The sequence below is a fragment of the Emiliania huxleyi genome, assembly GCF_000372725.1.
Source record: "Emiliania huxleyi CCMP1516 unplaced genomic scaffold EMIHUscaffold_98, whole genome shotgun sequence".
In the NCBI taxonomy this organism is placed as follows: domain Eukaryota; phylum Haptophyta; order Isochrysidales; family Noelaerhabdaceae; genus Emiliania; species Emiliania huxleyi.
The window spans coordinates 461,206-488,202 of NW_005194754.1; the positions used below are offsets into that span (position 1 = coordinate 461,206).

Sequence of the window (26,997 nt, forward strand, 5' to 3'; positions counted from 1 at the left end):
AAAAAAAAAAAAAACGTGCCGACTGCGGCCAATAACACTTGTAATTAGCCCGTCGGTCAAATAAGCTGGTTCAGGTAAGCCTGCGGGGGCGCGGGGGCGCGGGGCAGGGTGGGGCGGCGCGCGCCCGGTAGAGCTCGCGGAAGTACTCGTCGAGAGGCTCGAGGAAGTAGACGCAGTTGACTGCGAGCACCTGCGCGGCGGCACGCGGGCTGAGGCATGCCGGCTGAGGGAGAGAGCGAGGCGGGCCCTGCTGCGGCGGGGCCGGGCCGCCTTGTCTGCGCTGCCGTCGGGCACGGGCAAGGAGCGAGCGTCGCACTCGTGGAGCTGGACCTTCTTCTCGCGAAGGAGGGGGTCAGCGCGCAGCTCCTGGATGTACGTCTCGTGCCACTCGACCGCATGCAGCTGGCCGGGCGTGCAGCGGCGCAGGATAGAGTGGACGCCACGCCCGTCGCCCGAGCCAATCTCGATGACCGTCTCGCCGTCGGAGGGGGCGAGGAGCTCGACCGCCGAGTCGATGGTCGGGTAGTTGATCCTTGGAGGGCAAGCGCGAGGGTGAGGGCTGAGCAGGCCGCGCCAGGGCCCTCGCCTCCGCCTCCACCCCCTTGTTGTCCCTCGCGCCCCGCGGCCGCTCGCGGGGCCCACGGAGGAATGGGCGATGCGGCGCCCGCGGGCGAGAGCGCGTCTCGCGCTGCACACGCCGGCGCGAGGCGGAGGCAAGGGGACGGCCCACGCGCGTGCAGTCCGAGAGGGAGCGGTGTGGGAAGGCGCTGCGCCTGCGGAGCAGCTTGCGCGCCAGCCACCCAAAGGTTCCGGGTCCCTGCGGAAGGGAGGAGGAGGGGAGGGTGCGAGATGGCGCGCGCGCAGGGCGGTGGCATCTCTGCCTGCTCGGGTTTGCGGCGCGTGCTCGGGAAGCGGTGGCGTGGCGGTGGCGGCCGCGGCGCTCACCGGCGCGAGCAGGTTGGGCAGAAAGGAGGAGAGGAGGCCGCGCCAGAGCAGGTAGAGGCCGAGCATGACGAAGAGCACCTCCGAGATGCGGTTCGTTGCGATTGACGCCGTCGCCGCCACGATGAGCACCAGCAGAGTCGTCGAGTACAGCTGCCCGAAGGCGGACGGGGTGAGCATCGAGGACTGCGCCGCCTGTGTCTCCGTCTCGACCGGCGGCAAAGGAAACTCGGCGGGCCGCTTCTTGGGGCTCTTGACCGGTGAAGTAACCGGCGTGTCAAAGACAACGCCGTCGCCGAGCGAGCCCAGGGAGGCCCACATGATTGTCGGGCGACTCGTTCGCGGTCGGGCTCCTTGGCGCGCGCGACTGTTTCTTCTTTTTTGGCCTTTTTTTGCACCTCCATTTCTACCTCCATTCTACCTCCAACCTCCCCCTCAATCTCTAGTTCTCCCCTATCATTGAACACCTCCATCACTTATGGAGGGAAGTGGCCTTATCTTATGGAGGGAAGAGCTAGAATCTATCCAGGAAGGAGACATCACACACAGACACAAACACAAAACAAACACACAAATGTTGTGTGAGTGTTAGAGAACAGTTGTTTGGTATCTTAGGGTACCTAGGCTTAAAAGGGTGGGCCCTGGGGCGCCTGCGGCTTAAACGGCTTAAAACCTGCCATGGCAGGTTTTAAGAGCTGCTGGGCCGCCGATTCCTTAAACGGTCTTAAACGCTTAAACGGTGCGGGAGAGCTCCCGCCCGAGGTCGATGGTCCGGGAGGCTCCCCGGTAGACGCCGGAGGCCGGGAAGCTGGCTACAGTCAGCTGGCACGCGTCCCCTATGCGAGTATGGCTCCTGCCAGTGCACCAGACTTACAGATGCGTCTTCAGTCTTAGGGGACCCCTAGGCTTAAAAGGGTGGGCCCTGGGGCGCCTGCGGCTTAAACGGCTTAAAACCGGCCCGGGCCGGTTTTAAGAGCTGCTGGGCCGCCGATTCCTTAAACGGTCTTAAACGCTTAAACGGTGCGGGAGAGCTCCCGAGGTCGATGGTCCGGGAGGCTCCCAGTAGACACGCCGGAGGCCGGGAAGCTGGCTACAGTCAGCTAGCACGTCCCCTATGCGAGTATGGCTCCTGTCAGTGCACCAGACTTACAGATGTGTCTTCAGAGGCGGGTTTGTGCCTAATAACGGCAGTATTGGAGAAAACGGCGCGGAAAACCCAGCGAGAGCCGAGACGCATGCCGGGGAGGCCGATTTTCTTAAACGGTCTTAAAAGAGGGACCCCCCGTGCCTGCAATCTCTTAAATGGCAATTTAAGCCCCCAAACCTCCTCATTTCTTAAGGTCATTCACGGGTGTCCGCGGCCCACTGTGCCCGCTGGTAGGACAGTGATCGCCGCAAACCCTGTGGTGAGCTCCATATGATCTCGGATATTTTTTGTAGGCACCGCAACAACAAAAAACTACTTTGTCTTCGAGTGAAAAGTAATCCGAGAAAGCCCGCGGCCGCAGTGAATTAAAAGGCGCGGTTTTCGAGGGGGAATCTGGAGAATCTGGGAATCGGCTCACCACGGATCCCCACCTCATCGAAAAACTTTTCCCTCCAAGACAAAGTACTTTCTTAAGGTGCTCTACAAGCTAGGCACAAAAGATATGGCATTGCAGGAGCGGCCGCACTCTGCTCGCTACCCCCCCTGCACAACTAAGCTCATGGCCGACCCCCCCCCCAGCAGCAGCGCTCTGCTGCTGGGGGGGTCGGGACCCCCCCCCAAGCAGCAGCGCTCTGCTGCTGGGGGGGTCCGGACCCCCCCCCCAGCAGGAGCGCTCTGCCTGTGGGGGGTGCTGGCATCTCTGTACAGACAGCAGCTGTAAGTAGCATGCGTTCCAGTGGCGAGAATTTATAGTCGGCATCAAAATCAGTGGTCTCACCGGCGGGCCCTCCTACTGCCAACCGGGAGGTGCGGGGCACGCCAGCCTCTCTTCTACGCCTCTCGTGCCTCGCGGCGCCTCTGCGTCAAGGAGGGAAGATACGGCTCTCGCAGCCCATCGTACGCCGTGGCACAGCGGGGAGCACAGCGGGCTGTACAAGATATTGTTCCCTATCTTCGCATGCTCGTCGTTGGTGATATCCGCGCGAGGTCATACGCCACAGGCCAGCAATCACTCGACGATGAGACTACTGATGGAGGCGCGACGCTCTGACACCGAGTGTTGCTCGACACTGCGACACTGCCGAGTACCGCGCAGCGCTTTCTCGCGAGGTGTATTGGGCTCGAAGGCGCGGCGAACACAACCGCCTCGAGCGTACGAGTACCGCTTAAACACGAACCGAGGGCGGAGAGGGGGGGCGGCGGCGAGCGGAGGAGGCGGGAGAGCTGGGTCCAGTGCGCTCTGCTGCTGGGGGGGTCGGGACCCCCCCCCCCCAGCAGGAGCGCTCTGCTGCTGGGGGGGTCGGGACCCCCCCCCCAGCAGGAGCGCTCTGCTGCTGGGGGGGTCAGACCCCCCCCCCTAGCAGCAGGGATGAGCTTAGTTGTGCAGGGGGGGTAGCGAGCAGAGTGCGGCCGCTCCAGCCAGTTAGCGCCCCTTAGACGATCACTGAGTAAGCCAAAATCCCCACTGGGCCGGGAGCAACCTTAAAGCTCTTAAAAAAATCCGGCCCTCAGAACCCCTAGGGGTCCTAAGTCTTCAGTGGCGGGTTTGTGCCTAATAACGGCAGTATTGGAGAAACCGGCGCGGAACCCAGCGACGCGTGCCGGTGAGGCCGATTTTCTTAAACGGACTTAAAAGAGGGACCCCCCGTGCCTGCAATCTCTTAAATGACAATTTGAGCCCCCAAACCTCCTCGTTCCTTAAAAGGTCTTAAAAAAATCCGGCCCTCAGAACCCTAGGGGTACCCTAAGTTTGGTATTGCTAAAAATATCTCTCTCACTCTCTCACAAGAAAGAAACTGCCGGCGAGCCTGGCGGTCCGCTGTACTACAAGGATGTGCTGACTCGATTCTACCTCGAATTCTTCTACCCCCACGACTCGGAACGCGAATGTGACAGGACCATCGGGTCCTTCAGCCACCAAAGCGAGATCACCCGAGAGCAGCTGAGCCTGCCTCTGGCCTCGCCTCCCTCTCCTTCAGGCATTCGTGGCATCCTATGGGTCGTCCAGAGTATCGACCTCTGGCTTGTCAGCCGCCCCACCGAGGGCACCATGAAGTATAGCGATCGCCATCTCGCTGGCCTCTCCGCAAGGCCCCCGACCGCGTCGAACTCATCGGCGCGGGCTCTCTCGGCTACGGGACCGGCCCCAGCTTCGGCTGAGGGCTAACAAGCTGCCGAGCCCAAATCACTGTGAGAGTCGTGATTTCTTGTTTGGTTTTCAAATCTCTCTCTCTCTCTCTCTCTCTCTCTCTCTCTCTCTCTCTCTCAGGGATTTATTTCATTCGCGGAAAGGAAGGAGTGTGCTGCTAACGACCGTCGCCCACCCACCCTTGGGCGTCTTCCTCTTGAGCACACTCTTGAGTTTCACCGTGAGTTCACCGTTGTATTTCCGCCGACGGCGGACCCGCCACCGCACAGACCTCACGAGCTGCGGCAAGAAAGCGCTCCAAGGAAGCCCGGGGAATTCAGCCCGCCCGGGTTGCACGGTTGCAAGGTTGCGGTTGCATTGACGGCATGCACCACTCCCGTCCCTCCCTTGGGAGAAAGAAAGAAGAAAAACCGGGCCGCAAGAGTAGCGACAAGCTGGAGTCCCAGACAGACAGCCCACATGGAGCCCAGGCGCCGCTGCTCGTGCCCGCACAGAACCGCCGCCGAAGCCCGATCACCGCGCCTCGCCCCGGATACAGGACCGACGTCTTGGTCATGCACCCGCTCCTCGAGCGCGAGCGGCAGATGCGACGAGACGAGGTGGCCATCGACCTCGAGGACCGCAGTACGAAGAAGGGGACGCCGCCGCAGCCGAGCGAGGCGGGCGACCTCCGCCTGCTCCATGCCGGTCGCGATCAGCAGGGCCGAGAGAGCCCGATTGAGGCCACTAGCGGGGCCATGCTGACGGAGTAGGCCCTTACTTTCCTCTTGTCGTGCAGCAATGGTCCCAGCCCGACCAACTGGAGACGACGGAGTTCCCGCCCTGGGCTAGCTCGGGCTGGGACCATTGCTACCGTGTCCACGGGACGGACAGCGCGCCACCGAGCCCTCCTTATGCCGTGGCTCGGAGCTTCAGCGTCTGTAGACTCATTTTTCGTGTAATCTCGCGGTCTGTGACGTATCGTCGCTCTTCGGCCCCCGTGCGTCTAGCTGGAATTGTGCTAGTGGAGAGTTATTAGTTTAAAGCGAAGACGGCAAACCACGCGCGCTGAAGCCTGAAGCGCGGCCGCGCTGCGGGGAGCGCGCGCTGCCGCGCGTAGAGACACACCACAGATCGCAGATGCGAACACATGCATGTGGGGGGTCCCTCCATATACGTGAAGGTGTATGCCATAATGCAAATTGCGGCGAGCAGAACCGGGTTACGTTATACCCCCCTCGCCCCTGCCGCCGGCCTGTGCGTGTGCCGTGCCCCTTGTACATGAGGGGGAGCGCGCATGGGGAGGGTGGGGGACACGCGCCAAGCAGCCTCGGTCGCATGCAGGCGCGAGCTCTAGGCCTCAGCGCGATCTTCGCGGCCTCGGTCGCGGGAGCGCTTGCGGTCGCGCGAGCGCGAGCGGCTACGAGAGCGGTCGCGCGGCTTGGATATCATGGCGCTGCGGCGACGGGAACGGGAATCAGCCAGAGGGGGAGAGGGCGAAGTGTGAGGGAGAGCGCACGCACGAGAAGTCGCCGCGAAATTCGTCTCCAGAGCTCTTGTGGCGCTCCCCACGGTCGCCGCGGTCGCCGTACCCGCCGCGATCGCCGCCGCCACGATCGCCGCGGTCGCCGCGGTCGCCGCGGTCGCGGTCGCCGTACCCGCGATCAGCATAGCGATCGCCGCCTCCGTAGCCGCTGCGGTTGCCTCCGCCATACCGGTCGCCGCCATACCTGTCGCCGCCACCGCCACCGTAGCCTCCTCCGCCGCCGCCGCCCCCCGGCTTTGGCGTGTCGCAGCGGTAACAGTTCGTCTTGGAGGCAAAGACGTTCGAATTGCACTGCGGGCAGGTCCAGTCGCCCGGTCTGACGTTGGTGCCCCCTCCGCCGTACCCGCCGCCGCCGTACCCGCCGCCGCCGCCACCCTCGCCGCCCGGCTTTGGCGTCTGGCAGCGGAAGCAGGCCATCTTGGAGGCAAATACGTTGGCGTTGCAGCTCGGGCAGGTCCAGTCGCCAGGGCGCACGGCGCCTTGCGCGCCGCCGCCGCCGCCGCCGCCGCCGTAGCCGCCGCCACCGTAGCCGCCGCCGCCGCCGCCGCCGTAGCCGCCGCCACCTCCATCGTAGCCGCCGTAGGACATCGAGACTCTCCAATGCCCAGCCCTGGGAGGGCGAGAACAGAGCACGCCACACTTTTTCACAGCCTTGTTGAGAAGAAAACACGTGGATTCTTCACCTTCCTACCTACCTACCTAAACGCTTGCGCGTCCGCTGGTCTGTGAGAGGTTGAGGTGCGAGCCCTGGAGGCCCTGGGGATGGGGGGAGACTACCCGCGGGCCTAGAAGGCCCGCGCGCAGGGGGGGTGGGGCATTGAGACCGGTCATGAATGAGTGCGCGACACGCATGTTGCGAGCAGCGTTGACCGTTGTTGATGTTCTGCGCGTTCACATAAACGCACAACGCCGGGCCCGAAATCGCACAGAGACAGTCACGACCCCTGCGTCACTACGTGCCTCCCCGTCTTTGTAGCCTGGCGTTTGTGCCCCGTTTGTGCCGCGTCCCGTGCCCCCGAGCTTGAGCACTTGAGCACCGGATAGGGTCGATTCCGCATGGTACGGGACCCCTCGATCGTCTCGCCCACCCTCACTGGAGTGTTCATTGGGGAGGGTCATAACAAACACGGTACAGGATCGAGGTGCACGCTGCTGAGGGACCCCAGAGGGTAGATCGAGCAGTGTCGTCCCCCCTCTTCATCATCTCACTGGGAGACGTCGGCGGCGATGACGGTGTGACCGATCGAGCTACAAGAGGAACTTGTTCAGCAGGATCCGGGACAGGTCTGGTGCACTACCTCACTGGGCCTGAGATCACCGAGACAGCGCCCGTCACCGTCTCGGGTTTGCGTGGGGTCGAACCACTCCGGGATGGGCATCAGTCTTCGTTTCGCATCTCCCCTGCGCCTGCAGGGGATGGCGAGAGAGGGATGAGTCGGGAGCTGAGACGGACGGAAGGGGAGAAGAGGAGAAGGGGGGGCGGGGGGCGGGGAGGAGGGGGGGGGGGGGGAGCTTGAGGCGGGGGAGCGCAGGAGGAAGGGGGGGGGCTCAGATGGTCGAAGACCGCAGTCTAGCAACTCGTAGACATATTACACCCCCGAGCTCATTTAACAGACAGTCCACGCAACACGGGGTCCCAGGGAAGGCGAGCAAAAACCTTATCGCGCGCGCTAGACGCCGACTCGGAGGCCGTACCGGTCACTTTTTCACAAAAACACAACCCAAACTTTTTTCACTCATAGATAGCAGACAGGCCGACGTCTGCACGCGGCCGGCCGGGCGAGAGGCTTGACACGATCCGGCCCTGCGACCCTGACGCTGCTGCTCTAGCTATCAGCCATGCACTGCTGACTGCTGCCACAATGTGCGACCTGTGCTGGCCCACTTGGTGGCCTTCCCGGTCAGTGGTGAGGCGCAGTTCAGAGCTGTCGATGGCGCGATGCCGCACTGGTCCCACATTGGTGACACGAGACCACCACGTTTGCCGGTCCAAGAGAGAGGCACCGGCGCTGTCCTGAGAAGGTGCGTGGTCCCTCTTGACTGCCCATGCGCGCGAGGCTGTGTAGGCATAGCCTCGAGAGTGCCAGCAGCCAATCCGAGGCGACGCGCATTGCGTCAGAAGCGTGCACGCAGCTGGAAGGACACCTTCCTACTGGCCGTACGATCAGGTCGTCACTGAATGCTTGATACTAAAGCCGCGAGCTATGCATCAATTGTGCATCATGGCACGGTCAGCAGCGCCGACAGGCACACACAGGCTGTCGCAAGGCGTGATACGGCTTTAGCATGGCCGCAAGTACGCCGAATTCCCAAATGAAAACAAGCAAAAACCAAAAAAGAAAAAGTCTCGAAAAATCGGCGCCTGCGGCGGGCCATGGGACCCCCCCCCCCCCCATGGACACCCTCTGAGGCCCCCGCGCCGGCCCAGAGGCAGAGCGCAGAGAGCCCTCGGCGCTCGGGTTCGTGCGTGTCGCTCATCGCGCGAACTTTTTGTTTATTTTTCTGTGTGGTGGCGGTTCCTCTCATGGGTTTTTCTTCATTTTCTTCGCCCCCAAAACACGCCGGCGAGCCCACCAGCATCACCCACGCCTCCGCGGCCCTCACCGACTCAGAAAAAGTCGTCGCCGCCGCCACCCTGCCGCTCCTCCTCGCGTGTCGCCAGCAGCTCGAGCGCGTGCGTCCTCTCGCCCGCGGGGGGCACGGGCGACGCGGTTCCCGCGGAGCCCTTGAGCAGCGTCTTGAGCGTCGCGGCGGCGCTGCCGCGCAGCGGCGAGGAGGGGAAACGGACGTCAAAGTGGACGAGCAGGTCGCCCTTGCCTGCGGCCTGGAACCGCGGCATGCCCGCGCCGCGCAGCCTCCGCACCTACGCGGGTCCACGGCCACCTGACGAGAGTGCTCCCCTCCCCGCCCCCGCCCCCCCTAGCGCCAGCCCCCGCACCACGCCGGGCCGCGTCGCCTCCCGCTCCGCCGAGACCCAGAGCCGCCTGCCGTCGAGGTGCTTGATCGGCCGTTGGAAGCCGGTGAGCGCCTCGTAGAGGGAGAGGGAGAGGGGCATGTGCAGGTTGTCGCCGTGCCGCTCGAACCGCGCGTGCCTCCGCTCCGCCAGCTGGAAGACCATGTTTGTGCCCGGCACCGGCAGGCGCGTGCCCGGCTCCATCCCCGGCTCGATGCGCACGCGAACCTCGCGGCGCTCGCCGGTGCGCGGGTCGGAGAAGGCGTACGTCTTTGTCGCGCCCGAGTAGAGCTCCTCGAGCGACAGCTCCACCTGCACCACCCGCATCTGCTGCCGCCGGAACAGCTGCTGGAAGAGGTCCTGCATGTCGACGCCGCCGCCGCCAAAGCCGCCCGCAAAGCCGCCGCCGCCAAAGCCGCCCGGGAAGCCGCCCGGGAAGCCGCCAAAGCCGCCGCCGCCGCCGCCCGCGCCGCCCGGCGCCGAGCCGTCCACCGCCGCCTTGCCGTGCCGGTCGTACACCTCCCGCTTCTGCGGGTCGGACAGCACCTGGTACGCCTCGTTCAGCTCCTTGAAGGTCTCCTCCGAGCCGCCGCGGTCGGGGTGGGCCGCGAGCGACTTGCGCTTGTACGCACGCTTCAGCTCCGCCTCGGAGCAGCCCGGGTCCACTCCGAGTCGGTCGTAGTACTCGGTCTCGCGGGCGCCACCGCCGCCGCCGGCCGCCGCCTGCTGCTGGAAAAAGTCCTCGAAGCCGGCCGCCGCGCACGGCGCGAGCACCAGCCCCACCAGCACCACGCGGAGCGCCAACACCGCCGGAGGAGATCGTCTCCTGGGCGGCATGCGGGAGTGAAGCGTGCCTCGCCGCAACACGCGCCGCACACGACGAGCAGTGGCGCCTCAGAAGAGAAAGCGCCGCACGATTTTCTTACCACCCAAGACAGCTTGGAGAGCTCCCGGTAAGGCTACATTTCGTAACGATCGTCGCTATTGGCCATCTGCCTCCTGCAGCCTCTGTTGGGGCGGAATGCGCGGACTTTTCGGCGCGATGCCTCCGGCTAGTACACGGTACTGCTCTGCCGCAAACTCTCCTGCGCTGTCTGCGCTCGCGTGACGTGTGGGGCGCACGCACTGCGCTCGAAAGTCGCGATTTGGCAATAGGCGCTCGAGCCGGTGCGCAGTGGAGGGGGCGCCGCGCAGCCGCAGGGGGATCGGGGGGGTGCGAGAAGGGGCGTGGGTCGGGCGCGCACCGGCCGGCTCCGGGAGCGGCCGTCACGTCGAAGAGGGGACCTGGTGCTGCTCGAATGACGACGCATGCCGCTCTGCTGCGCCGCCGATAGCCCCTCTTCCGAGCCGGCGCGTGGCGGCGAGCCGCGGCCAGTGTCGCTGGTGCGGTGGAGGCGGCAGCTTGCATCGGCCGGCAGCGGGTGCGGCCATCACGTCGATGAGGGGGGGTTGTCGGCGACTCGTGTGGCTCGAGGCCTACGCTGCGCCGCCCAAGCCCTACTGCCGATCCAGCGCCTGGCGTTTGGGGCGAGCCGCGGTCGTCGTCGCTGATGGTATATGGCGGCGGCGGCGGCGGCTCGCCCTTCCCTCCGGCCGCAATTCCGATCCCGCCGCGCTCGCGGGAGGTGGCGCGCATACACCTTACGCCCTTTCTCCTCAACGGCTATCCGTGCTTGCTGTGCCCCTGCGTGGTGTGTTTCAAGTTCTTACAACCCAAGGTGATAGAGGGCAAAAAGATCGATTGCGCTCTTGCCGATCCGCACCTACCTAGGCTCTTGGCACTTGGGTGGCGCGCCCCAGCTCTTCACAACGAACCTGGTTTCTTGGCCTTCAGACCCGCGAGGAGGAGGTGTTCCCGTCGCCAGCCTCGCCGGCGACAACCGCATGTGCGCACGTGTTGGCGGCGCGTGCAGCTGGTCGCAAGCTTTGCTGAGTCCCGTCGTCGTCCCGTAGGGTATACATCGAGGACTGGGACACCTTCTACGCCGAAGCGGAGAAGCTGTACCTCGATCACCCGGCCCATGTGCGCCGACACTGGTGCCACACCCGCCTCCGACGAGGCTCTGAGAACTCACACGCCGCGCGCGCTCGCTCGCAGACGCGCTACTCGCTCAAGTACCGCCACACCGACGGCAAGGTCCTGCTCAAGGTCACCAACGACCGCGTGGTGAGAGCGCCGCCTCTCGTGCGCCTGGCTGCGTGGTTGCGCACACCGCCGCCAACCCCCGCTCCCGCTGCCCGCTCCTCCGCAGTGCTTGCAGTACCAGACGGACCAGCAGCAGGATCTAAAGCGGATAGAGAAGCTCAACAACATCTTCATCACCAGAATGTGCGGGAGGGACCCGGAGGCTGACGCCGCAGAGGGAGCAGGCGCGACCGAGCGCCGCGGCGAGCGCCGCCCGCGTGTGCTCCGCCCACCGCGTCGCGCGCCCGTGTCGCACCGCCCCCGCCACGTGACCCTGCCGCCCCGCCCCGCACAGAGGGGAGCGCATCGAAGGGCGACAAGCCCGTCAGCAGCGAGGAGCCCGGCAGCAAGAAGCGGCGCGGCAAACGATGAACCGGCGGCACGCGGGACGTGGCTGCTGCATGAGACAGCAGTCCGGAGATACTGCTCGAGTTGAATACGTGTGTACCTTATAGTTCGCTGCGATGAGGGGGGCGGGCTGCCTCGGATTCACAGCAGCGACGAGCGAGAGCGAGACGGAAATCGCAAAAGCCCGATTACTGTGGGCTGGGCCCGCCAGATCCCGCCGGCCGCATAAGCACATCAATCGCACACTACGCTAAGTAAGTACCGTATTATACACTGACACCTCAGAGTGTTTGCGCGCACGTGCGGCGCACGGCGCACAGTCTTCTCTGAGCGCGCGCCCCGGGGGAAAAAAGCCCGATCGCTCGTCGCAGGCCGCCCATCGGGTCGTCCCGCCGAGCCAACGCCCGCGGCTCTTACAGAGGAGAGAGGCTTACCGCCGCCGAATCGGCGCACGGGCGCCCGCCCCCGCGCCGCCCCGGGGCCCGCTAGCGCTCACACCTCTGCTCGCAAAGAGGCGGCTATCGACGCTTGCACGTCGCGCTCCTCCTGCAGCGCCCACTCGTCCTCGCCCAGCTCGCTATCGTCTCGCTCCTCGCCCCCCTCCGCACCAGCACCGCCCGCTCCCGCGTCCGTCCCTGCGGCGCCGTCGCAGCCCGCCCCGCGCACCGGCGAGTCGGCCCCTCGCGAAGGGTCGAGCTTGCAGATCGGACAGGCGTGCCCATGCGAGCAGATGTACACCGCGAAGCAGTCTGCGTGCAGCACGTGCCCGCAGTCGAAGTGGCGAGGCGCGTCCCCGGGAGGAATGCTCATCAGCTTGATGGCCGACTGAGGGCCCAGCACTATGTCGGAGCAGCACACGGCGCAGACTTCGACGTTGAGATCCTCGGCCGCCACCGAGGCGGGCCGGGCGATCTCGCCCGCCGACGCGAGCGAGCCGAGCATCGCGTTGTACGACTCGAGCGAGTCGACGGTGGATGAGGCTGGAACGGTCCCGGCGAGCGGGTCGCCCTTCGGCGCGGCGCTCGGGCTGCGCGCGGTGGCGGGCGCAGCGGTCGGGGCTGGTGCGGAGCCGTCCTCTGTTGGCGCGGAGCGCTCGACGGAGTGCGTGTTCTGCTGCGCGGGCGGCAGGAGGGACTGCGACGGCACGTCAATATCGCGGTCGTCGACACAGCAAGTGCAGACCCTCAAAATGGACATCCAGCAGTCCCGCGGGCTCGGAGTTCTCCTGGCCATCAACACTCGGCTACTCGGAACTAGCGCTTCGCCCACTTCGCTCGCTGCCACAGAGAGGGGTTAGTAAGAGGCGGCCGATGTTGTTGCAAGCCCGCAGTTTTTCTTGTCCGTTCGAATGGGAGAACTTGGCCGGCGGGATGGTCGAGGCCTCCCCGAGAGGGCAGAGCACCAGTAGGAGAGGCTGCCCAGCCCCTTGCCCTCGAGCCTCGTGCCCTAGCTAGTGCCGCCGATTCGCGAGTGCGTATCCTTAAGGTCCTTCGGGCCAGTTGTGGGGGGCAAACCCTGCCCCCCCGAAAACGGCATGGAGGACCTTAAGCGCGAGAGATCCCCTGTGCGCTATATGGTATATGCCCAGCCTTAGCAGTGGAGAGTGCCCAGCCCTCTCGCAGCTTCGCAGCTAGCGCGCCGCGTGTTGGCCGCCGCGATGCGCCCCCGCGTGCGCCGGGCTCTCCACCCTCGCAGCTCGCTTTTCGTCGCCTTTTTTGCAAAATCCCCTGCAAAGCGGGTGGGGAAATCGGAAAAGATATCGCACGGGCGGGGACCTGTGGCTGTGCCTTTTTTATTCACCTCACAGTAGAGGTGTGGCCGTTTTCGTTATTTATTTATTGGGCCTTGCCCTTGGGTTTTGAAAACAGCTGCCTACTGCTGCCCGCTCGCGGAATGCGGCCCATTCTCCTTCGCCGCCTTCTTCTGCTTGTCGCCGCGCCTCTTCTTTGCCCCGTCCCGCCGCTCGACCTTGCCACCGCCCTCGCGCCGCTTCGCGTTGCCTTCCGCCTTCAGCGCCGTCTGCCAGTCGTCGAGGACGAGGGATCGCCCCCTGGCCCAGCGGAGGTACTCGCCCCATGTCTGGTCCGCTTGCAGCGTCTGCGCGTGTCCCACGACGATGAGGCCGTGCCGCGCGCGAGTCAGCGACACATTGGCGCGCCGCGCGTCGCTCAAGAAGCCGCAGCGGCATCCCTCGTTGGCGCGCACGCACGAGAGGATCACGATGTCCTTCTCGCGGCCCTGAAACGCGTCGACCGTGTTGCACTCGACGGAGCGCGGCAGCCGCCGGCGCAGCAGCCGCGACTGGCCCGCGTAGAACGTGATCACACCGACCGACTCGAGGCTCACGCCGCCCGCGCGCAGCCGGTCGACGACGGCGACGACGGCCTCCACCTCGCCCACGTTGCTGTGCGACTGTCCGTCGCGCGCCTCGCGCGAGCGGACGTCGAGGAAAGCGGCCGGCGTGGCAGCGGAGGGCCACGGGAAGGAGGGGGGCGCCTGGCCGCTCGCGGCGGACTGTGCAGTGACGAGGGCCGACTCGTAAAAGAGGCGGGACGGGAGCTCGGCGATGGCGGGGTGCATCCGATACTGCGTCGTGAGGCGGTGCACGGCGTGGCCGCAGGCGAGCAGCCGCTCGAAGAGCGAGACGGAGAGGCCGCCCTTCTCTGCGAGCATGCTCTTGGTTGTCGGGGGCAGCTGCTTGTGGTCGCCGACGAGGATCGCCAGGCTGTGGACGTGCTGCAGCGCGACGAGCAGCGCCGCCTCGCAGCTCTGCGTCGCCTCGTCGACCACCACCGCGTCGAAGATCTTGCCGGCGCCCTCGCCCGCCCCGTCCGCGAGCGCTGAAAGCGAGTCCACGCCCGCACCCACGAGCGTGCAACAGACGATGTCTGCCTCGCGCAGCACCGCCACCCTTCCGTCGTCGCGGCCGCCGCTGCGCGCAGACCTCGCCTCCTGGGCGGCTCGCGCCTGCATTTTCGTCTCCAAGTGGCACGCGGCGCTCCCCTCGCTCACCGAGTCGCGCGGCCCGAGCCGCACGATCGTCGGCTGCCAAACCTTGCCGTCTGTATCGACCAGCCCGAGCCGCAGCACTCGCGCCACGATCTCATCGACCGCGCAGTTGGAGGGGGCGCACACGAGCAGCCGCACCCTCGTGCGACCGCCGCCCGCGCCCGAGCCGGGCATCGCAACCTTTTGCGGCCGCCTCCGGGTCGCGAAGAGGGCGGAGAGGAGGCTGAGCACCACCTTGGTCTTGCCGGTGCCAGGCGGCCCCTGCAGCAGCGCGAAGCCTTGCCGTGGCGCGGCGAGCGCGCGGACCGCCTCTCGCTGGACGGCGTTGCAGCCATGGGGTCCGGGAGCGGACAGGACGGCATCGAGCCCGGAGGGCAGCTGAAGCGGGGCCGCCGCTTTCCCGCTCGGCGCGCGCGCTAGGGGTGACTGGCCCGCCTTCCTCGCCGCCGCCGCCTCCATCGCCGCCTCAAACGCCGAGGTCGCCGACGAGGGGGCCTTTGCCACTCGGCAGCCGAGCAGCCAGCGAGGCGCGGACAGGTGCCCGATCAGCGCCGCCTGCATCCGTAGCGCAGGAAGGAGCGTGCCAAGACGCCGCACCACGACCCGCGTGCCCACCGGGCAGGCCTCTGGCCGCCGCCGCCGCACGCGCAGCCAGAGGCCCGCGCCAGACACCTCTGCGAGCGCGAGCGCGAGGCAGCTGCCGCCCGAGCCCGACTCCCACGCCTCGGCCACGCGCTCCACCACAAGCGCGTCCTCGGCGCCGATGACGCCCGGCTCCGGCTTCACCTCGAGGCTTACGAAGATGTCGGCAGCATGCTCGTCGGCGGCGGCGGCGTGCTGGACAACGCCGTGCAGCGGCGCCGCCGAGTTGCTGCGCGCGTCTGACGCGAGAGAGGCGGCAATCTCCAGCAGCTGGTGCGCGGAGAGGAGGCGCAGGTAGTCCGCGGGCCGCAGGTAGGTATCCGTGAGCGGGGGAGGCAGCGTTGGGAAGAGCGCCCGCTCCGGCTCCACGCTCTCGAGCAGCGTCCGCGCGTCCCAGCTGAGGAGGTCCGCCAGCCACGACTTGCACGTCAGAAGGGAGGATGATTCGCGGGGAGGCTGGCGTGGCATGGCGTCCTACAAACCAGCACGAGACGACATTCCCCTCGCCCCTCGCCGTTCGCGCCCTCGGAATCGCGGAACTTTTAGACGGCGAATTTTTCTTACAGCTCCCCAAGCGCAGGTCGCTACAGCTCGAAGCGCAGGTCGTCCCCTTCCTCGGGACGGGCATCTCCTGTCTTGCGTCCACCCATACCGCGCTGGTGTTCAGTCTGGTGTTCTTTCACCTTTCCTAACTAACTAACTGAAAAATCCAAGAGAGGAGTGGGACCTGTGGGAGGGCGGGAGAATCCAAAAAAGCCGTCCAAAAAGCCACAAAAACCGGCTGGGTCCCGCTTCTTAGTTCTTAGCTCCCGCGCGTCGGGCCCTTAGGGGCCTAGAGAACACAACCCCCTCTCCCTCTTCTCCCAGACAGTGGCTAGAAGTACGTACGTACACGCAAGATCAAAGCTCAGCCGTCGCTCCGGCGCCACCCGACCTGGAGCCCCGGGCTGCGGGCGGCGGCGGGCGCCTCCTGTTGGAGGCGCGAATCGGCGCGCCGCCTCCGCGTCTCCGCAGACACGGCGGCACGCCTCCGCCCGTGGACGGCGCGCACCCACTCCTCGGGCCTCTGCAGCACTGGCTGCACCGGCAGCGGCCGCCCCTCGCCCACCAGCGCCAACACGCCCGGCGCGGCTGCGCTGCTGCGCTGGTCGAGCTCCACCTCCGTGTCGGCGAGCGGCTCCTGCGGGCAAGCGGCGGGCGGAGGGCGGCTCGCTGAGTGGCCTGGAGAGGCGTGCGTCGGAGGAGCGACGCCGGCCGCACGCGCCTTGGCGTCGACGCAGAAGAGCCTGCCGCTGTCGCACAGGACAAGCATCGAGGTCTGCATCGAGACGTGCCCCACGAGGCTGGTGGTCTGCCTCAGGCACGGGCCCGAGAGGAGGACCGCCTCCCCGGGCCGCAGCAGGCCGCTCCAGTCGAGGCGGAGGAGGGCCCCTCGTGCCTCGTCCACCACGCCGGGCGCGGGGTCGCGCAGCATCGGCACCAGGGGCGAGACGGCCTTCGGGAGGGCAATCTTGCCGATGGCGGCGGTGGCCTGCAGCCGGACCGTCTCGTCCGCATCGCCGAGGAGCGAAGCGAGCATCGCGTGGGCCGCGGCCCGCTCGGCGCCGGCCTGCGGCGGTCGGGGCGAGAAGGAACGCCAAAGCAGCGAGGACGAGCTGCCGCTCCTGCTGATGGGCGCGGGCGGCGGGCCGCCGCTGCCGCCGTGCTCCGCCGAGGACGCTGCGCCAAAGAGGTGGCCGAGCACCTCGCACGCCGCGGCACGCACATCGGGCGTCCGCGTCGTCGCGCGACCGAGGACGGAGGACTGCGAGGCGGGAGGGCGGGAGGGCGCACGGGGTGGGAGGGCGGCGGGGTAGGGGCCTTCGCCCGTGTGGCAGCGGCGCGACCGCCTGCCGAAAGGCGGCGAGGACCGCGGCCGGGTCGGACCAGCGCGACAGGGCGGCGACTGCACCGCGCTGCAGTGGCTCCAGCCCGTCGCCCGAGGAGCGCAGCAGCGCGGCGACCAGCGCGGCGAGGGAGCCGGCGCTGCACTCGAGCCGGTGGAGCGCCGCGCAGACCGCCGCCTGCACCGTCACGTCCTCCCGGCGCGTCAGTACCCGCACGAGGACCTGCTGGGCGCGCGGGTCGCCAATCTTACCGGCGGCGAGTGCCGCAGCGTGTCGAACCTTGGTCGACGAGTCCGCGAGAGACCCAATCACCGTCGCGAGCGATCCCGCGTCGCGCCCCTCGCCGAGGGAGTGGAGGGCCTGCACGCGGACCGTCGCGTCGGGGTCGCGCGCGAGGACGCGCAGCCCAGCGCAGGCACGCTCGCTCAGCGTCCACGAGGTTGCGTTTAGCCGGTTGAGACCGAGGAGCTGCGCCGCCAGCCGCCGGTCCTCGGGGAGGGCGACGGTGAGCAGGTCGATCAGCAGGGTGAGCACCTCGGGCCGCGGGGACTCGGAGAGCGCCTCAAACGAGGGAGGGCCGTCCCGCTGCGGGAAGGCAGCCTGCCAGTGCCGGTCGCCAAGCCGGCCCAAGGCGGCGGCGGCCGCGTGGCGCACGGGCCGGTCCGAGTCGGAGAGCAGGCCCATGAGCGCCTCCATCGCCTCGCCGCGCAAGTCCGAGCCGTCGGCCTCGCCTCGGATGATCTCGTCGGCGAGCCTGTCGCAACCGTGGACGGCGGCCAAGCGCACTCGCGGCTCTGCGTCGCGCAGCGCGGGGAGGAGCCGCCGCGGCTGCTGAAGGCTCGCCAGCAGCGCCACGGTGCGCATCCGGTTGGGCACGGCGGGGTCGTCGAGCGCGTCCGAGAGCATCCCGACGTTGCCGCTGCGGCCGAGCCACTCGATGGCCGCGCCGCGCACGCCAGCCGAGCTGTCGCTCAGGCCGCGGCTGTGGAGCACCGCGATAGCCTCAACCGGCGCCGCCTCGGCCGCGCCGGCGACCGCCTCGGCCTCCTCCCACATGCCACCGAGCTGCTCGATCGCCTCCATGCGCACCTCCACGTCGCGGCACGCCATCGCCGCGTCGCGCAAGCCGACCACGTCGCCGAGGCGGCCAAGCGCGCGAGCCGCCGCGCGCCTCACGCACGGCGCGCCGACCACGTCGGCCGCGCCGAGCAGGGAGCGCAGGAGCCCCGTCGCCACGCCCGCGTGCTCCGAGCCGCCGAGGGCGGCCAGCTTCAGCAGGTGCCGCGCGAGGCTGGCCTCGCCAGCGCTCTGCGCGCTCAGCTCGATCCGCGGCTCGTCTCGCTGGCGACTCGAGCAAGCGACGCCTCCGCGCGTATCCCTTGCCGGGGACGGCGCCGGCGCCGACTCGCGAGCGCCGCAGCAGGCCGCTTCTGCAGTAGGCCGCGCGGCGCGAGGGGCGCGCAGCCTGCTCTCGTCAGGCCTATTCCGCGCGGCGTGGCTAGCTTCGGCAGCCGGTCGCGGAGCGCGTGCCTGCGGCAACTGCGAGCGGTGAGGAGAGGCAGACGCGTCCATAAGGGAAGAAGGCTGCTTCGCGGCTGCAGCCGACGGCTCAGCAGCAGCAGACGGCGGCGGCGGCGGCGGCTGTGAGGGCTGCGGCTGTAGCGATGGCGGCTGTGGCGGCTGTGGCGGCTGTGGCGGCGGCGGCGGCTGTGGCGGCGGCGGCGGCGGCGGCGGCGGCGGCGATGGAGACTTCGGCTGTGCTGGCGAAGTCGGTGACGGTGCCGGCGGTGCTTGCCGTGCTGGCGCTGGCGGCGAAGCAGACGTCGGCGGCTTGCGGGTTTCCGTGGCGATTTTGCGTTGCGGCGAGGGCGGCAGCGGTGGTTGCTGTGGCGACGACGAGGGAGCCTCGGCCACAACATCGCCGCGCTGCAGTCGCCTCTCGAAGCGGAGCGCCGTGAGGGAGCCGGCAGCGCGCAGGCGCGACCTGACGTAGGGCGCGTCAAAGGTGTGGGGCAGCGCGCCACCGTTGCTCTTCATGCAGCGGACAAAGTGGGTCTGCGTCGAGCGGAGGCGCGCCATCAGCTCCTTGAGGTTGGCGGCAAAGCGGCCGCCCACCGAGGAGAAAGTGCCTGCCACCGCCTTGTCCTCCTCGAAGAGCTCCGTGACGAGCGGCTCGGTCGACGCGCGGAGCCAGTGCGACCCGCCGACCAGCGTGTCGTTGTTCGACTCGAGGAAGCCGCCGCTCGTGTACAGCACATCCGCCGCAAAGTGGCGGACAATAAAGGCGCTCGAGGCGTCGTGCGAGCAGTCCCTCGAGAGCTTTGGCACTGTGAAGAAGGGGTCCTCCTCGTGCTTTTGAGTGGCGGAGAGGCAGAAGGCCGTCTCCGAGCCCTGCGGCGCCCTGCACTGATGGTCGAGGATGTGCAGCAGCCCCTTTGGAGGCGCGTCGATCAGCGCGACGCAACAACGGTTGTCAATGCGCGAGGCGTCGCCGAGGACAGAGGCGAGGGCCTCGTCGGAGAAGCCGCGGAAGACGTGGCGGAGGAAGAGGTGGTGCAGCGCCTCGTTCGCATAGTTGATGAGCAGCTGCTCGAGCGAGTTGGTCTCCAAGCTCTCAAACCCAAAGATGTCGAGGAGCCCGATGTACTGCCCACCATTCGCAGGCCCGTCGGGTCGGAGGAGCGCGTTGAGCTCTGCGACGAGCCGTGAGAAGAGCCCCGCGTAGAGTGCCTTCGCGAGAGCGTCACGCGCGCGGAGTGCCCCCGTGCGCTGCAGCGGCACCGTCAGCTCCTCTCGGCCCGCAGACATGAAGCGACACGTCAGCCTCTCCCGCAGCGTGTCGTCGCTGAGGCCGAGCAGCTCCGCTGCCGCTGCCAGCGCCGGTGCGTCCGCCGCGCTGACCGCCGCCGGCTCGTCGTCGTCGGCGTCGTCCGCTATCGCCGACTGGTCGCCTGCTCCCGTCGACTGGTCGTCGCCGCCGCCTCGAAAGCGAATGTCGCCCAAGTGCAAGATGGCCGCCACCACTCGCCAGACAGAGACGGCCCTCACGCCTCGGAGTTGCGAGAGCGCGTCCTCGAGCGCGTCGAAACGGCGCTCGATTCGCGTCGGAGCGTCCGGAGGCGCCGCCGCCTCGCGCTGCTTGTCGCTGCTGCTCACCAGAGTGTAGAAGTGCTCCTTTGCCGCCCGCAGCCGCAGCGCGGCTCGCTTGTGCTTGGCAGCGCCGGCGCAGAGCATGTAGAGCCCGTGAAAGTTGCGCTCGCCGGTGGCTCGCCTAACGAGGCGCGTGGTCTCGAGAAGGTACGTCGAGAAGGAGCCTCCGGCGAGCGCGTTGCTCGCGACATCGACGGCGAGGTACTTGCCGAACCGGGACGAATTGTGGTTGTTCACCGTCGAGGCGTTGCCAAAGCTCTCGAGCAGGACGTCCGACAGGGCGAGCACGCGGGAGATGGCGGCCGCGCCGTCGCCGCCCCCCGTCGAGCGCCAACGAAAGTACGAGAGGAGCTGCCGGTTGCTCTCCGTCTTGCCCGAGCCGGACTCGCCGCTCACAACGACGCTGCGGCTCTCCGTGCCGGCCGACGCTCCCTCGGCCTCGGCCTCGCTGACCGCGCGCCAGATCTCCTCGGCGACCCCAAAGATGTGCGGCTCCTCGGACTGCTGCGCCTCGTCCGGCGCACTCTCGACCGGCGCTCCTCTCGCGCGGCGGTAGCGCTCCATCTGATCCTCGTCATAGGAGCAGAGCGGCGCGTAAGGGTTGAGAGCGAGGAGCTCGAGCGCTCCAGTCTGCGTGTAGATGTGCCGCGCCTCGAACCTCCGCTGGACATTCCCCAAGAGGTTCGCCTCGTTCAGGTGCTGCAGGCGCAGATTGTTTGCGCTCGAGGAGCGGTCGCGCAGCCACACGCAGGGGCGCGGCACTTCCGCCTCGCCGCCTCCAGACGACACGGTGAAGACCTCGCCCGACCGGCCGACGACCGTGCATGCGACGAAGGGATCGGCGAGGTCTGCGCCGAGCAGCGAAACCGCGTCGGGCACCATCCCAAGCTCAACCCAAACCAAGGCACCCTCGTCGAGCGCCAGCTCGACCTCCATCTCCTCGGCCGTCTTGGTCTTTCGGTGCACGAGCACTCCAGCAGAAGCGTCCACACCGCCATCCGCCACCGCCTGGATTCCGGCGGCGACTGCGAGCTGCGAGTAGTGTGGCTTGCAGTACAGACGTCCAGTCTTGGCATCTTGGCAATACGTGCTCTGCTGGAGCTGGCGGGCGCATTTGGTGCACCTGAAGCACGAGAAGTGGAAGCGGCCGAGTCCCGTCGTCATGAGCTCCGCCGGGTAGACCGTCTGCTTGCACAAGGAGCAAGGCTCGCCGCCACCGCCGAGCACCATAGCCACCGACTCTACGCTCGGGAGCTCATGCGCGACAAGCGCGCTGTGACCGTCGAGTTGAGCGCGTAGATTTTTACTCTTTTCCTCTCTTTTTTCTTCCGATCAGAAAAAGAGTGGGTTCTTCAGTCTGCTCAGCTCGCGGAGCTTTGCGCGAGCAAGCGACACAAACTCGCGAAGGCCTGGCGCACGGTCGTCGTCCGGGCCCGCCTTGGCCTGCACAAGCTTTTCCGGCAAACAAAAAGGAAAACAGAGGGTCCCCAGCACTTTGCGTTTCCGGAAATTTCCAGGGAAAACAGAGGGTGTTTGGTGCTCCATTCTGGAAACTCGCGAGTTTCCCTGAGTCTGAGAGCTGGTCTGGGGCAAAATCTGACGCAAAATTGAGGAAATCGGCACGATACCCAGGCGGTCGCAGGATATTTTCCAGGTATACCCGGGGTTTTCCAGGTATACCCGCAAAATACCCGGTATTTTGCCGATTTGGCTGATTTTGGGCCCAAACCAGCCTCAGACTCGGCTCAGAGCCCGGAAAATTTGATGGTTTCCCCGGGAAAATAGAGAGGAAAAGAGAGGGTGCTGCAGAGAAAAAAGGAAAGGAAAAGAGACGGGGTGCGAGAGGAAAACCTTGTTCAGCAAAGGCCCGCCAGTCCAAACACGGCGAGCGGGTTGCCGCCCTTAGTCTTCTCCTTGATGGTCGCCTCAAACGCGTCAACCGTGTTGATCACGCAGCCAATGCACCGATAGGCTTTTTGCTTGTCCGCGCAAGACGTACACTCAAACCACACGGAGGACTCGCCGTGTGCAGGACAGGGATGCCGGGCCTCGTTGTTGTTGATACCGTGCACCTTGTAGCCCTCTCGCGTGGGCACGTTCGCGCACTTCTTGACATGCAACATGCTGGTATCGTTGGGCTCGCGCATCGCAGCTTCCCGCGCTGCCTCCGGCGGGCGCTACGAAAAAACCTCTCGACTCCTCTCCCCCAAACGGACGTTCGCGCTTTTAGCGCACGTTTTGAGCGGTCGCGGGAGCCGGTAGCTACCCTCAGTCGCTTCTGTGCTGTTGTGCTGCCCAGTGCTGCTATCGCGTCCGTCGCCGCCGCTGCGTGCAGTGCCAGAGGCGCGACCGGGCCCGCTCGGCGACACGAGACGGCTCGATCGCTCACGCCGCTCGATGCAGCCGACACGACCGGCTTCCTCTCTCCCGCCAATTGGCCTTTGGTGCAAGAGAAAGGACGTGGCGCGCGCATTGCCTCGGACCTCGGCATGCCGCTTGGTCGCGTGGTCTCAGCCTCATCGCCTCAGGCCTCGGCCGCTCAGCCGCCTGGTCCACAGACAGGTTGGAGATTTTGTTTGTCATGTATATGTACCCGAACGAAGGTGGACCACTTTTGTTCTCTTCTCATGAAATCGGAGGGTCGGTCCACACGCCACACGGGGACTTCGTGAAAAAAGCGACCCAACGCTTACATGAGTGGCAGCAAAGGGAGTGGATTGAGAGCACCATGCAGCCTCGCTCTCAATCCAGCGGACGGACCACGGAGCTGCTCTTGCTTAGTCCTAGAAGATGTAGGATTGCGAGCGTAGGTAGGTGCGATCGCACAGAGATGCTACGATTGCGAGGACTCGAGTGCTGCTCACAATCCGTCGATTTCTAGGATTGAGAGCGAGGCTGCTCTCACGCATCTCTGCCATGTGTCAACTGTGCTCCGGCTGCCGTTTTTTCTGTACATATATAGGAATCCTATATTCTGATTTCTCCACTACTCCGAGTTCGACACTCCGTCCGCGGCGCCGTTCCGACCCGGGATTTTCGTTGCACACGACTTAGACCGGTTATAGCTATAATAGGCGGGGGCGCCGCTGCGCTATAAGCGGTTGCGGCCCAAGTTTCGCGCGTTACGCCCCGCGCACGCGCGGGGGGTGCTAGACGTACACGTAGCTGCCTCCGAGAGGCGAGAGCTAGGGCGAGAGAGGCCGGGCCAGCGAGCTGCGAGGCTGGGGTACGAGGGGTGAAAGTTTTTTATCTTCGTTTTTGTGTATAGCTTTTACACTGTCACTGTGATGACCAGCTGACCGACAGGCGGAGAGGGGAGACCGTCTGAGCCGGGCCTTGCGGGGCCAGTGGGCACACTGCAGCGCGATTACTACGCCTTCTCTCCAGCGCGCGCCCGTGCACATGGTGGGGCGCGCACCGCGCGCCGTAGCAATACGACCACCTCTCTCTCCACTCAACACATCGCGTGCTCGCCATGTACGACCCCGCGCGTGCGCGCGCGTGCGGCACCTACACCCCCGCGGCAGGCTGCTGAGAACGGCCATCATCAATGCGCACTAGACGCGCTTTCGTACGTCTCGAGGAGCCATGCTCCACTAGGCAGCTTTGGCCGAGGTTGGCGTCTCCTCGACGTCTGAGGCATCCCGCGAGCCGTTCGGGTCTTCAGTGGTCAGCGTCTCCTCCGCGCGCCGTGGCGTCTCCTCGCCTTCGGCCTGCTCCTCCTCGCTCGCGCGGCTCGTGGCGGTAGTCCTCCTCGCCATGTCCGCGGCGCTCTTTGCGCAGGCGAGCTCTAGCATCAACATCTCCTCGGCGAGCGCCAGCGTCTTGGCCTCTCCTCGCTCGACAGCGGCGCGCGCGGCGAGCTTGATCACGTCGGGAGACTCCTCGCTCTCGGACGCAAAGCTGAAGTTGCTGGAGGCGAGCGAGGCGAGCGATGTGACCGAGCACGGAGTCGTGGACGCTACGCTGGGGCGTCGCTCACGCGGCGAGGTCAAGGTGGCCGAGGCGCTCTTCTCCACGGAGACGTTGACCGACCCCAAAGAGTTGGTGACATCTTGCAGCTCACTCGTCGTCGTCGTCGTCGCCATGCCTGAGAGGATGGAGGATGGCCTTTCAAAAATTGAAGAATTCTTCGTTCGCTGCGAAGCGCACCCCCAGAGAGTGGGACGGCCGCGAGGTGGCATGAAGGTTGCAGCGAGAAGCGGCGAGAGACTGCGAAAAGAGATACGAAGAGGCAGACTCCCCAGGGTGGGCGACGGCTAGCGCATCACACTCCTCTCCTTAAAATCCCTGTGTGGTGGCGGCGTGCCGTCCTCCCATCCCTCCCTTGGGTTGCCTGTTTTCTTTCTTTCTTTCTTTACCCCCAGGGCTAGGGCTTTCTTGCCCGCAACCCGATGCCAATCATCCGGCCCGCTGGGTGCGCTTCTTAGCTCCCCGGCCCTGGATGTGCGGTTGCTGACTGCACTCCAAGTGCTCCAAGTGCTCACACCGCCACCACCGCCGACCGACGTCTCCTGGCGAGATGATGGACTGAGGGGGGACGACACTGCTTCTGCAGTGTGCACCTCGATCCTGTACCGTGTTTGTTATGGCCCCCCCCCATGAACACACCAGTGAGGGAGGGCGAGACGATCGAGGGGTCCCGTACCACGCGGAATCGACCCTATCCAGTGCTCAAGTGCTCAAGAAGAGAGAGTGGACCTGAGCAACGATATGACCTGGCGGCAAATGATTGGAGTGGGCGTCAGAAGAGTCGTCCTTGCGCGAGGAGAACTCGATAAACTCGAGGGGCCAAAATATGCCGCGAGGAGGGCAGAGCTGCGACGAAAGGCGAGAGAAGAAGCGAGAGCAAGGGATCGGCAGGCGGCGGCGGCGTCGCAGGACGAGGCAGAGGAGAGCGACGCGACAGAGGAAGAAGCGACAAGAGAGAGAACGACGAGAGTGGGACGACCGCGAGGTGGCATGAAGGTTGCAGCGAGAATCGGCGAGGGACTGCGAAGAGAGATAGGAAGTGGTAGACGCCCGAGGGTACGTAGGCGACGGCTAACACCACACTCCTCTCCTTAAAATCCCTGTGTGGTGGCGGCGCGTGCCGTCCTCCCATCCCTCCAGGGGTTGGTCGGATTTTTTTCTTTTTTTTCACAAAAGGGGGGGACGGGCGGTGACCCTCGCCCAAAGGGGTAAAACCAAGCCGCCCGTTGTGGAGGCTTTTGCGAAACCCCAAACAAAAAAATTTTTTTTCCTCCCTCCCTCCTTTTCCCTCCCTTTTTCCCTCGCTGCGTCCCTCCCTCCCTCCCTCCCTCCCTCCCTCCTTTCCTCCCTCCCTCCCTCCCTCCCTTTTTCCCCCCCCCCCCCCCCCTCTCTCTCTCTCTCTGTGTGTGTGTGTGCGCGCGCGCGCGCGCGCGCGTGTGTGTGTGTGTGTGTGTGTGTGTGTGTGTGTGTGTGTGTGTGTTGTTTGTGCCAGCCCTGCCCCGCCGCTACGAGCTATCTGTCGATGGCGCTTCCATGGCGGTGGCGCTTTTTCCGCTCGTACCTTGGCCAAACCAAGCGGAGCGCGCGAGTCACGCGGCCTCACGCGGCGCGATGTGCGGCCGGCGCGGCGGGCACGCCCTTAATGTTGCGTTGTAGGGGGCGCTTCCTCATTCCCGAGGCGCTTGGCGAGACGTCGGTGTCCTGCAGCTCCCCGACAAATAACGATCAGAAGACAAAAGACCGTTACGCAAAAGCTGCCGACTTGCACTCTTTCGTGCCACTCCCGCGCGGCTCGCGCTCACTTGGCCTGCCTCCGCCTCACGGCTGGCTGAGCACGCCATGGGTCCGCCGGGTGCGGCGCTGCTCGCTCGCTGCGCTGCACAAAGCTGCGAGAAGCAGGGTGGCCTCCTGAGCTTGAACATTGCGCAGCGCGGCTGCTGGTGCTCGAGGGCGGCCGTGCGGTGGCGCGAGGGCCTGATTGGTGGTGACCTCCTGCTGCATCAGCGTGCGCAGCATGCTCCCTCACCCGGTGCTGAGACATGCTGGTGGGCGACTGGCGCCAGCTTCTCAGTGCTGTCCTGGGCGGTGTGCAGCATGTCGCAGTACTCCTGTTACGCTGACCGGCGCGCGGGGTGCGTCGTGCCGCGAGTGGAGCGAGATCGCAAGGCAGCTTCTCGAGTATGGACCTGGACGAGGAGGGCGAGGCGGGGGGCGGCCCTGCGCCTGACGAGGCGGGCGAGACGAAGGAGGGCGACGGACAAAGTCGCGGCGCAGGGGGTCCGGAAAGCGGCGGGGCTGGAGGGGGCGGCCCCTCCCCGAACCTCGCCCTCGGGCGAGTTAGAGTCGTCGGCCAGGGAGGCAGGACTCCCGCAGGGCACCTTCGGGTGGATCTCAGTAGAGCCGGCAGGCACCCCGAGCTCGCGACGCCCATCACGACTGGAAGGGCCAGGGAGCGCACGTGCTTTGATCGCAGGGGGCACCATGGAGGGTGCACCTGCGCCACGGAGGCACTCCGGGCGGCGTATGCAATGTGGGGGGAGGGCCGGGGTGATGCTGCCTCGGCGCGCGCTGCCGCGACGCGGCACGGAGTCGACCGGGCCACGCCGGCGAGGGAGATGCGCTCCAGCGAGGGCCGCGTCCTTGAAACCGCCGACGCGTTCCTGGACGACAAGGCCGATCGACTCTGGAGGACACGGTCGGCGGCGCTTCGCGAACTGGCACAGAAGGTTCGAGACGGCACGGATCTTGTGCTCCTATGCGCGGGTAGGATTGAGTCCTGTCACGGCGATCTGCTGAGGAAGGGGATCCTGGCCGAAGCGGCGCAGCTCGAGGCCACCAGCAAGAAGAAGCCGCGCTCCGACAAGGGCAAGCCGAGAGGTCCTCGGGGGCCCAGGGCCGACTCGGTGGAGACGGCGGCCCGCATGGGGGTGCTGTCGACCTTCTACCTCCGGCACGCCTATGGACGGGACAGCCCGAGGCTGCATGAAGAGGACGGGGTGCTCTCCGCGAATGGGGGGGTGCTGTGCGCGGGGTGCGGAGAGGAGGCGCCCGGGCTCGGGGCGCGGGACGAGGTGGGGGACGGCGGTGAG

The 26,997-nt window shown here is 66.3% G+C and overlaps 9 protein-coding genes across 9 annotated transcripts in view; 1 reads left to right on the forward strand and 8 right to left on the reverse strand.

The window, feature by feature from the left end:
- Positions 1 to 1,290, reverse strand: part of EMIHUDRAFT_439369 (hypothetical protein) — a 2,276-nt gene extending 986 nt beyond the window's left edge. The window contains exons 1-4 of the mRNA XM_005756320.1: positions 946 to 1,290; positions 774 to 817; positions 271 to 532; positions 125 to 190 (exon numbers count right to left, since the gene is read on the reverse strand). Of these exons, the coding sequence (XP_005756377.1) occupies positions 125 to 190; positions 271 to 532; positions 774 to 817; positions 946 to 1,263 (690 nt within the window). The 5' untranslated portion in view covers positions 1,264 to 1,290. The remainder of the gene's footprint in view (positions 1 to 124; positions 191 to 270; positions 533 to 773; positions 818 to 945) is intronic.
- A 4,247-nt stretch (positions 1,291 to 5,537) lies between these two features.
- On the reverse strand, positions 5,538 to 6,378 carry EMIHUDRAFT_422850 (hypothetical protein). Its single transcript, XM_005756321.1, has 2 exons — positions 5,741 to 6,378; positions 5,538 to 5,673 (listed from the first exon to the last, which is right to left on the reverse strand). Exons 1-2 carry the CDS (start codon positions 6,349 to 6,351, stop codon positions 5,571 to 5,573), a joined length of 714 nt encoding a protein of 237 aa, XP_005756378.1. The 5' UTR covers positions 6,352 to 6,378; the 3' UTR covers positions 5,538 to 5,570.
- A 1,993-nt stretch (positions 6,379 to 8,371) lies between these two features.
- Positions 8,372 to 9,553, reverse strand: EMIHUDRAFT_221769 (hypothetical protein; the record flags this gene model as incomplete). The annotated part of the gene is made up of 4 exons (XM_005756322.1): positions 8,372 to 8,626; positions 8,702 to 9,061; positions 9,236 to 9,361; positions 9,491 to 9,553. 4 exons carry the CDS (start codon positions 9,551 to 9,553, stop codon positions 8,372 to 8,374), a joined length of 804 nt encoding a protein of 267 aa, XP_005756379.1.
- Positions 9,554 to 10,670: 1,117 nt separating this feature from the next.
- EMIHUDRAFT_49848 (hypothetical protein) lies at positions 10,671 to 11,037 on the forward strand (the record flags this gene model as incomplete). Its single annotated transcript, XM_005756323.1, has 3 exons — positions 10,671 to 10,739; positions 10,815 to 10,883; positions 10,969 to 11,037. Coding segments are annotated over 3 exons (207 nt in total), but the record flags the coding sequence as incomplete, so codon positions are not given.
- A 704-nt stretch (positions 11,038 to 11,741) lies between these two features.
- Positions 11,742 to 12,482, reverse strand: EMIHUDRAFT_108063 (hypothetical protein; the record flags this gene model as incomplete). The annotated part of the gene is made up of 1 exon (XM_005756324.1): positions 11,742 to 12,482. One exon carries the CDS (start codon positions 12,480 to 12,482, stop codon positions 11,742 to 11,744), a length of 741 nt encoding a protein of 246 aa, XP_005756381.1.
- Positions 12,483 to 13,121: 639 nt separating this feature from the next.
- On the reverse strand, positions 13,122 to 13,829 carry EMIHUDRAFT_69310 (hypothetical protein; the record flags this gene model as incomplete). The annotated part of the gene is made up of 1 exon (XM_005756325.1): positions 13,122 to 13,829. One exon carries the CDS (start codon positions 13,827 to 13,829, stop codon positions 13,122 to 13,124), a length of 708 nt encoding a protein of 235 aa, XP_005756382.1.
- Positions 13,830 to 15,484: 1,655 nt separating this feature from the next.
- Positions 15,485 to 17,869, reverse strand: EMIHUDRAFT_221773 (hypothetical protein; the record flags this gene model as incomplete). Its single annotated transcript, XM_005756326.1, has 5 exons — positions 15,485 to 15,514; positions 15,952 to 16,080; positions 16,150 to 16,431; positions 16,645 to 16,704; positions 16,787 to 17,869. 5 exons carry the CDS (start codon positions 17,867 to 17,869, stop codon positions 15,485 to 15,487), a joined length of 1,584 nt encoding a protein of 527 aa, XP_005756383.1.
- Positions 17,870 to 18,102: 233 nt separating this feature from the next.
- EMIHUDRAFT_221774 (hypothetical protein) lies at positions 18,103 to 21,166 on the reverse strand (the record flags this gene model as incomplete). Its single annotated transcript, XM_005756327.1, has 3 exons — positions 18,103 to 18,316; positions 18,771 to 19,516; positions 19,811 to 21,166. The coding sequence occupies 3 exons, from the start codon at positions 21,164 to 21,166 to the stop codon at positions 18,103 to 18,105; spliced, it is 2,316 nt and encodes a 771-aa protein (XP_005756384.1).
- Positions 21,167 to 23,532: 2,366 nt separating this feature from the next.
- On the reverse strand, positions 23,533 to 24,024 carry EMIHUDRAFT_221776 (hypothetical protein; the record flags this gene model as incomplete). Its single annotated transcript, XM_005756328.1, has 1 exon — positions 23,533 to 24,024. One exon carries the CDS (start codon positions 24,022 to 24,024, stop codon positions 23,533 to 23,535), a length of 492 nt encoding a protein of 163 aa, XP_005756385.1.
- Between the last annotated feature and the right edge of the window lie 2,973 nt (positions 24,025 to 26,997).

Excerpts from the sequence above, each read along its gene's own strand:
- EMIHUDRAFT_422850 (XM_005756321.1), bottom strand. The coding sequence starts at position 6,351 with ATGTCCTACGGCGGCTACGATGGAGGTGGCGGCGGCTACGGCGGCGGC. Across the intron at positions 5,674-5,740 it reads GAATTTCGCGGCGACTTCTC|CGCCATGATATCCAAGCCGC; the intron begins GTGCGTGCGCTC and ends CCGTCGCCGCAG.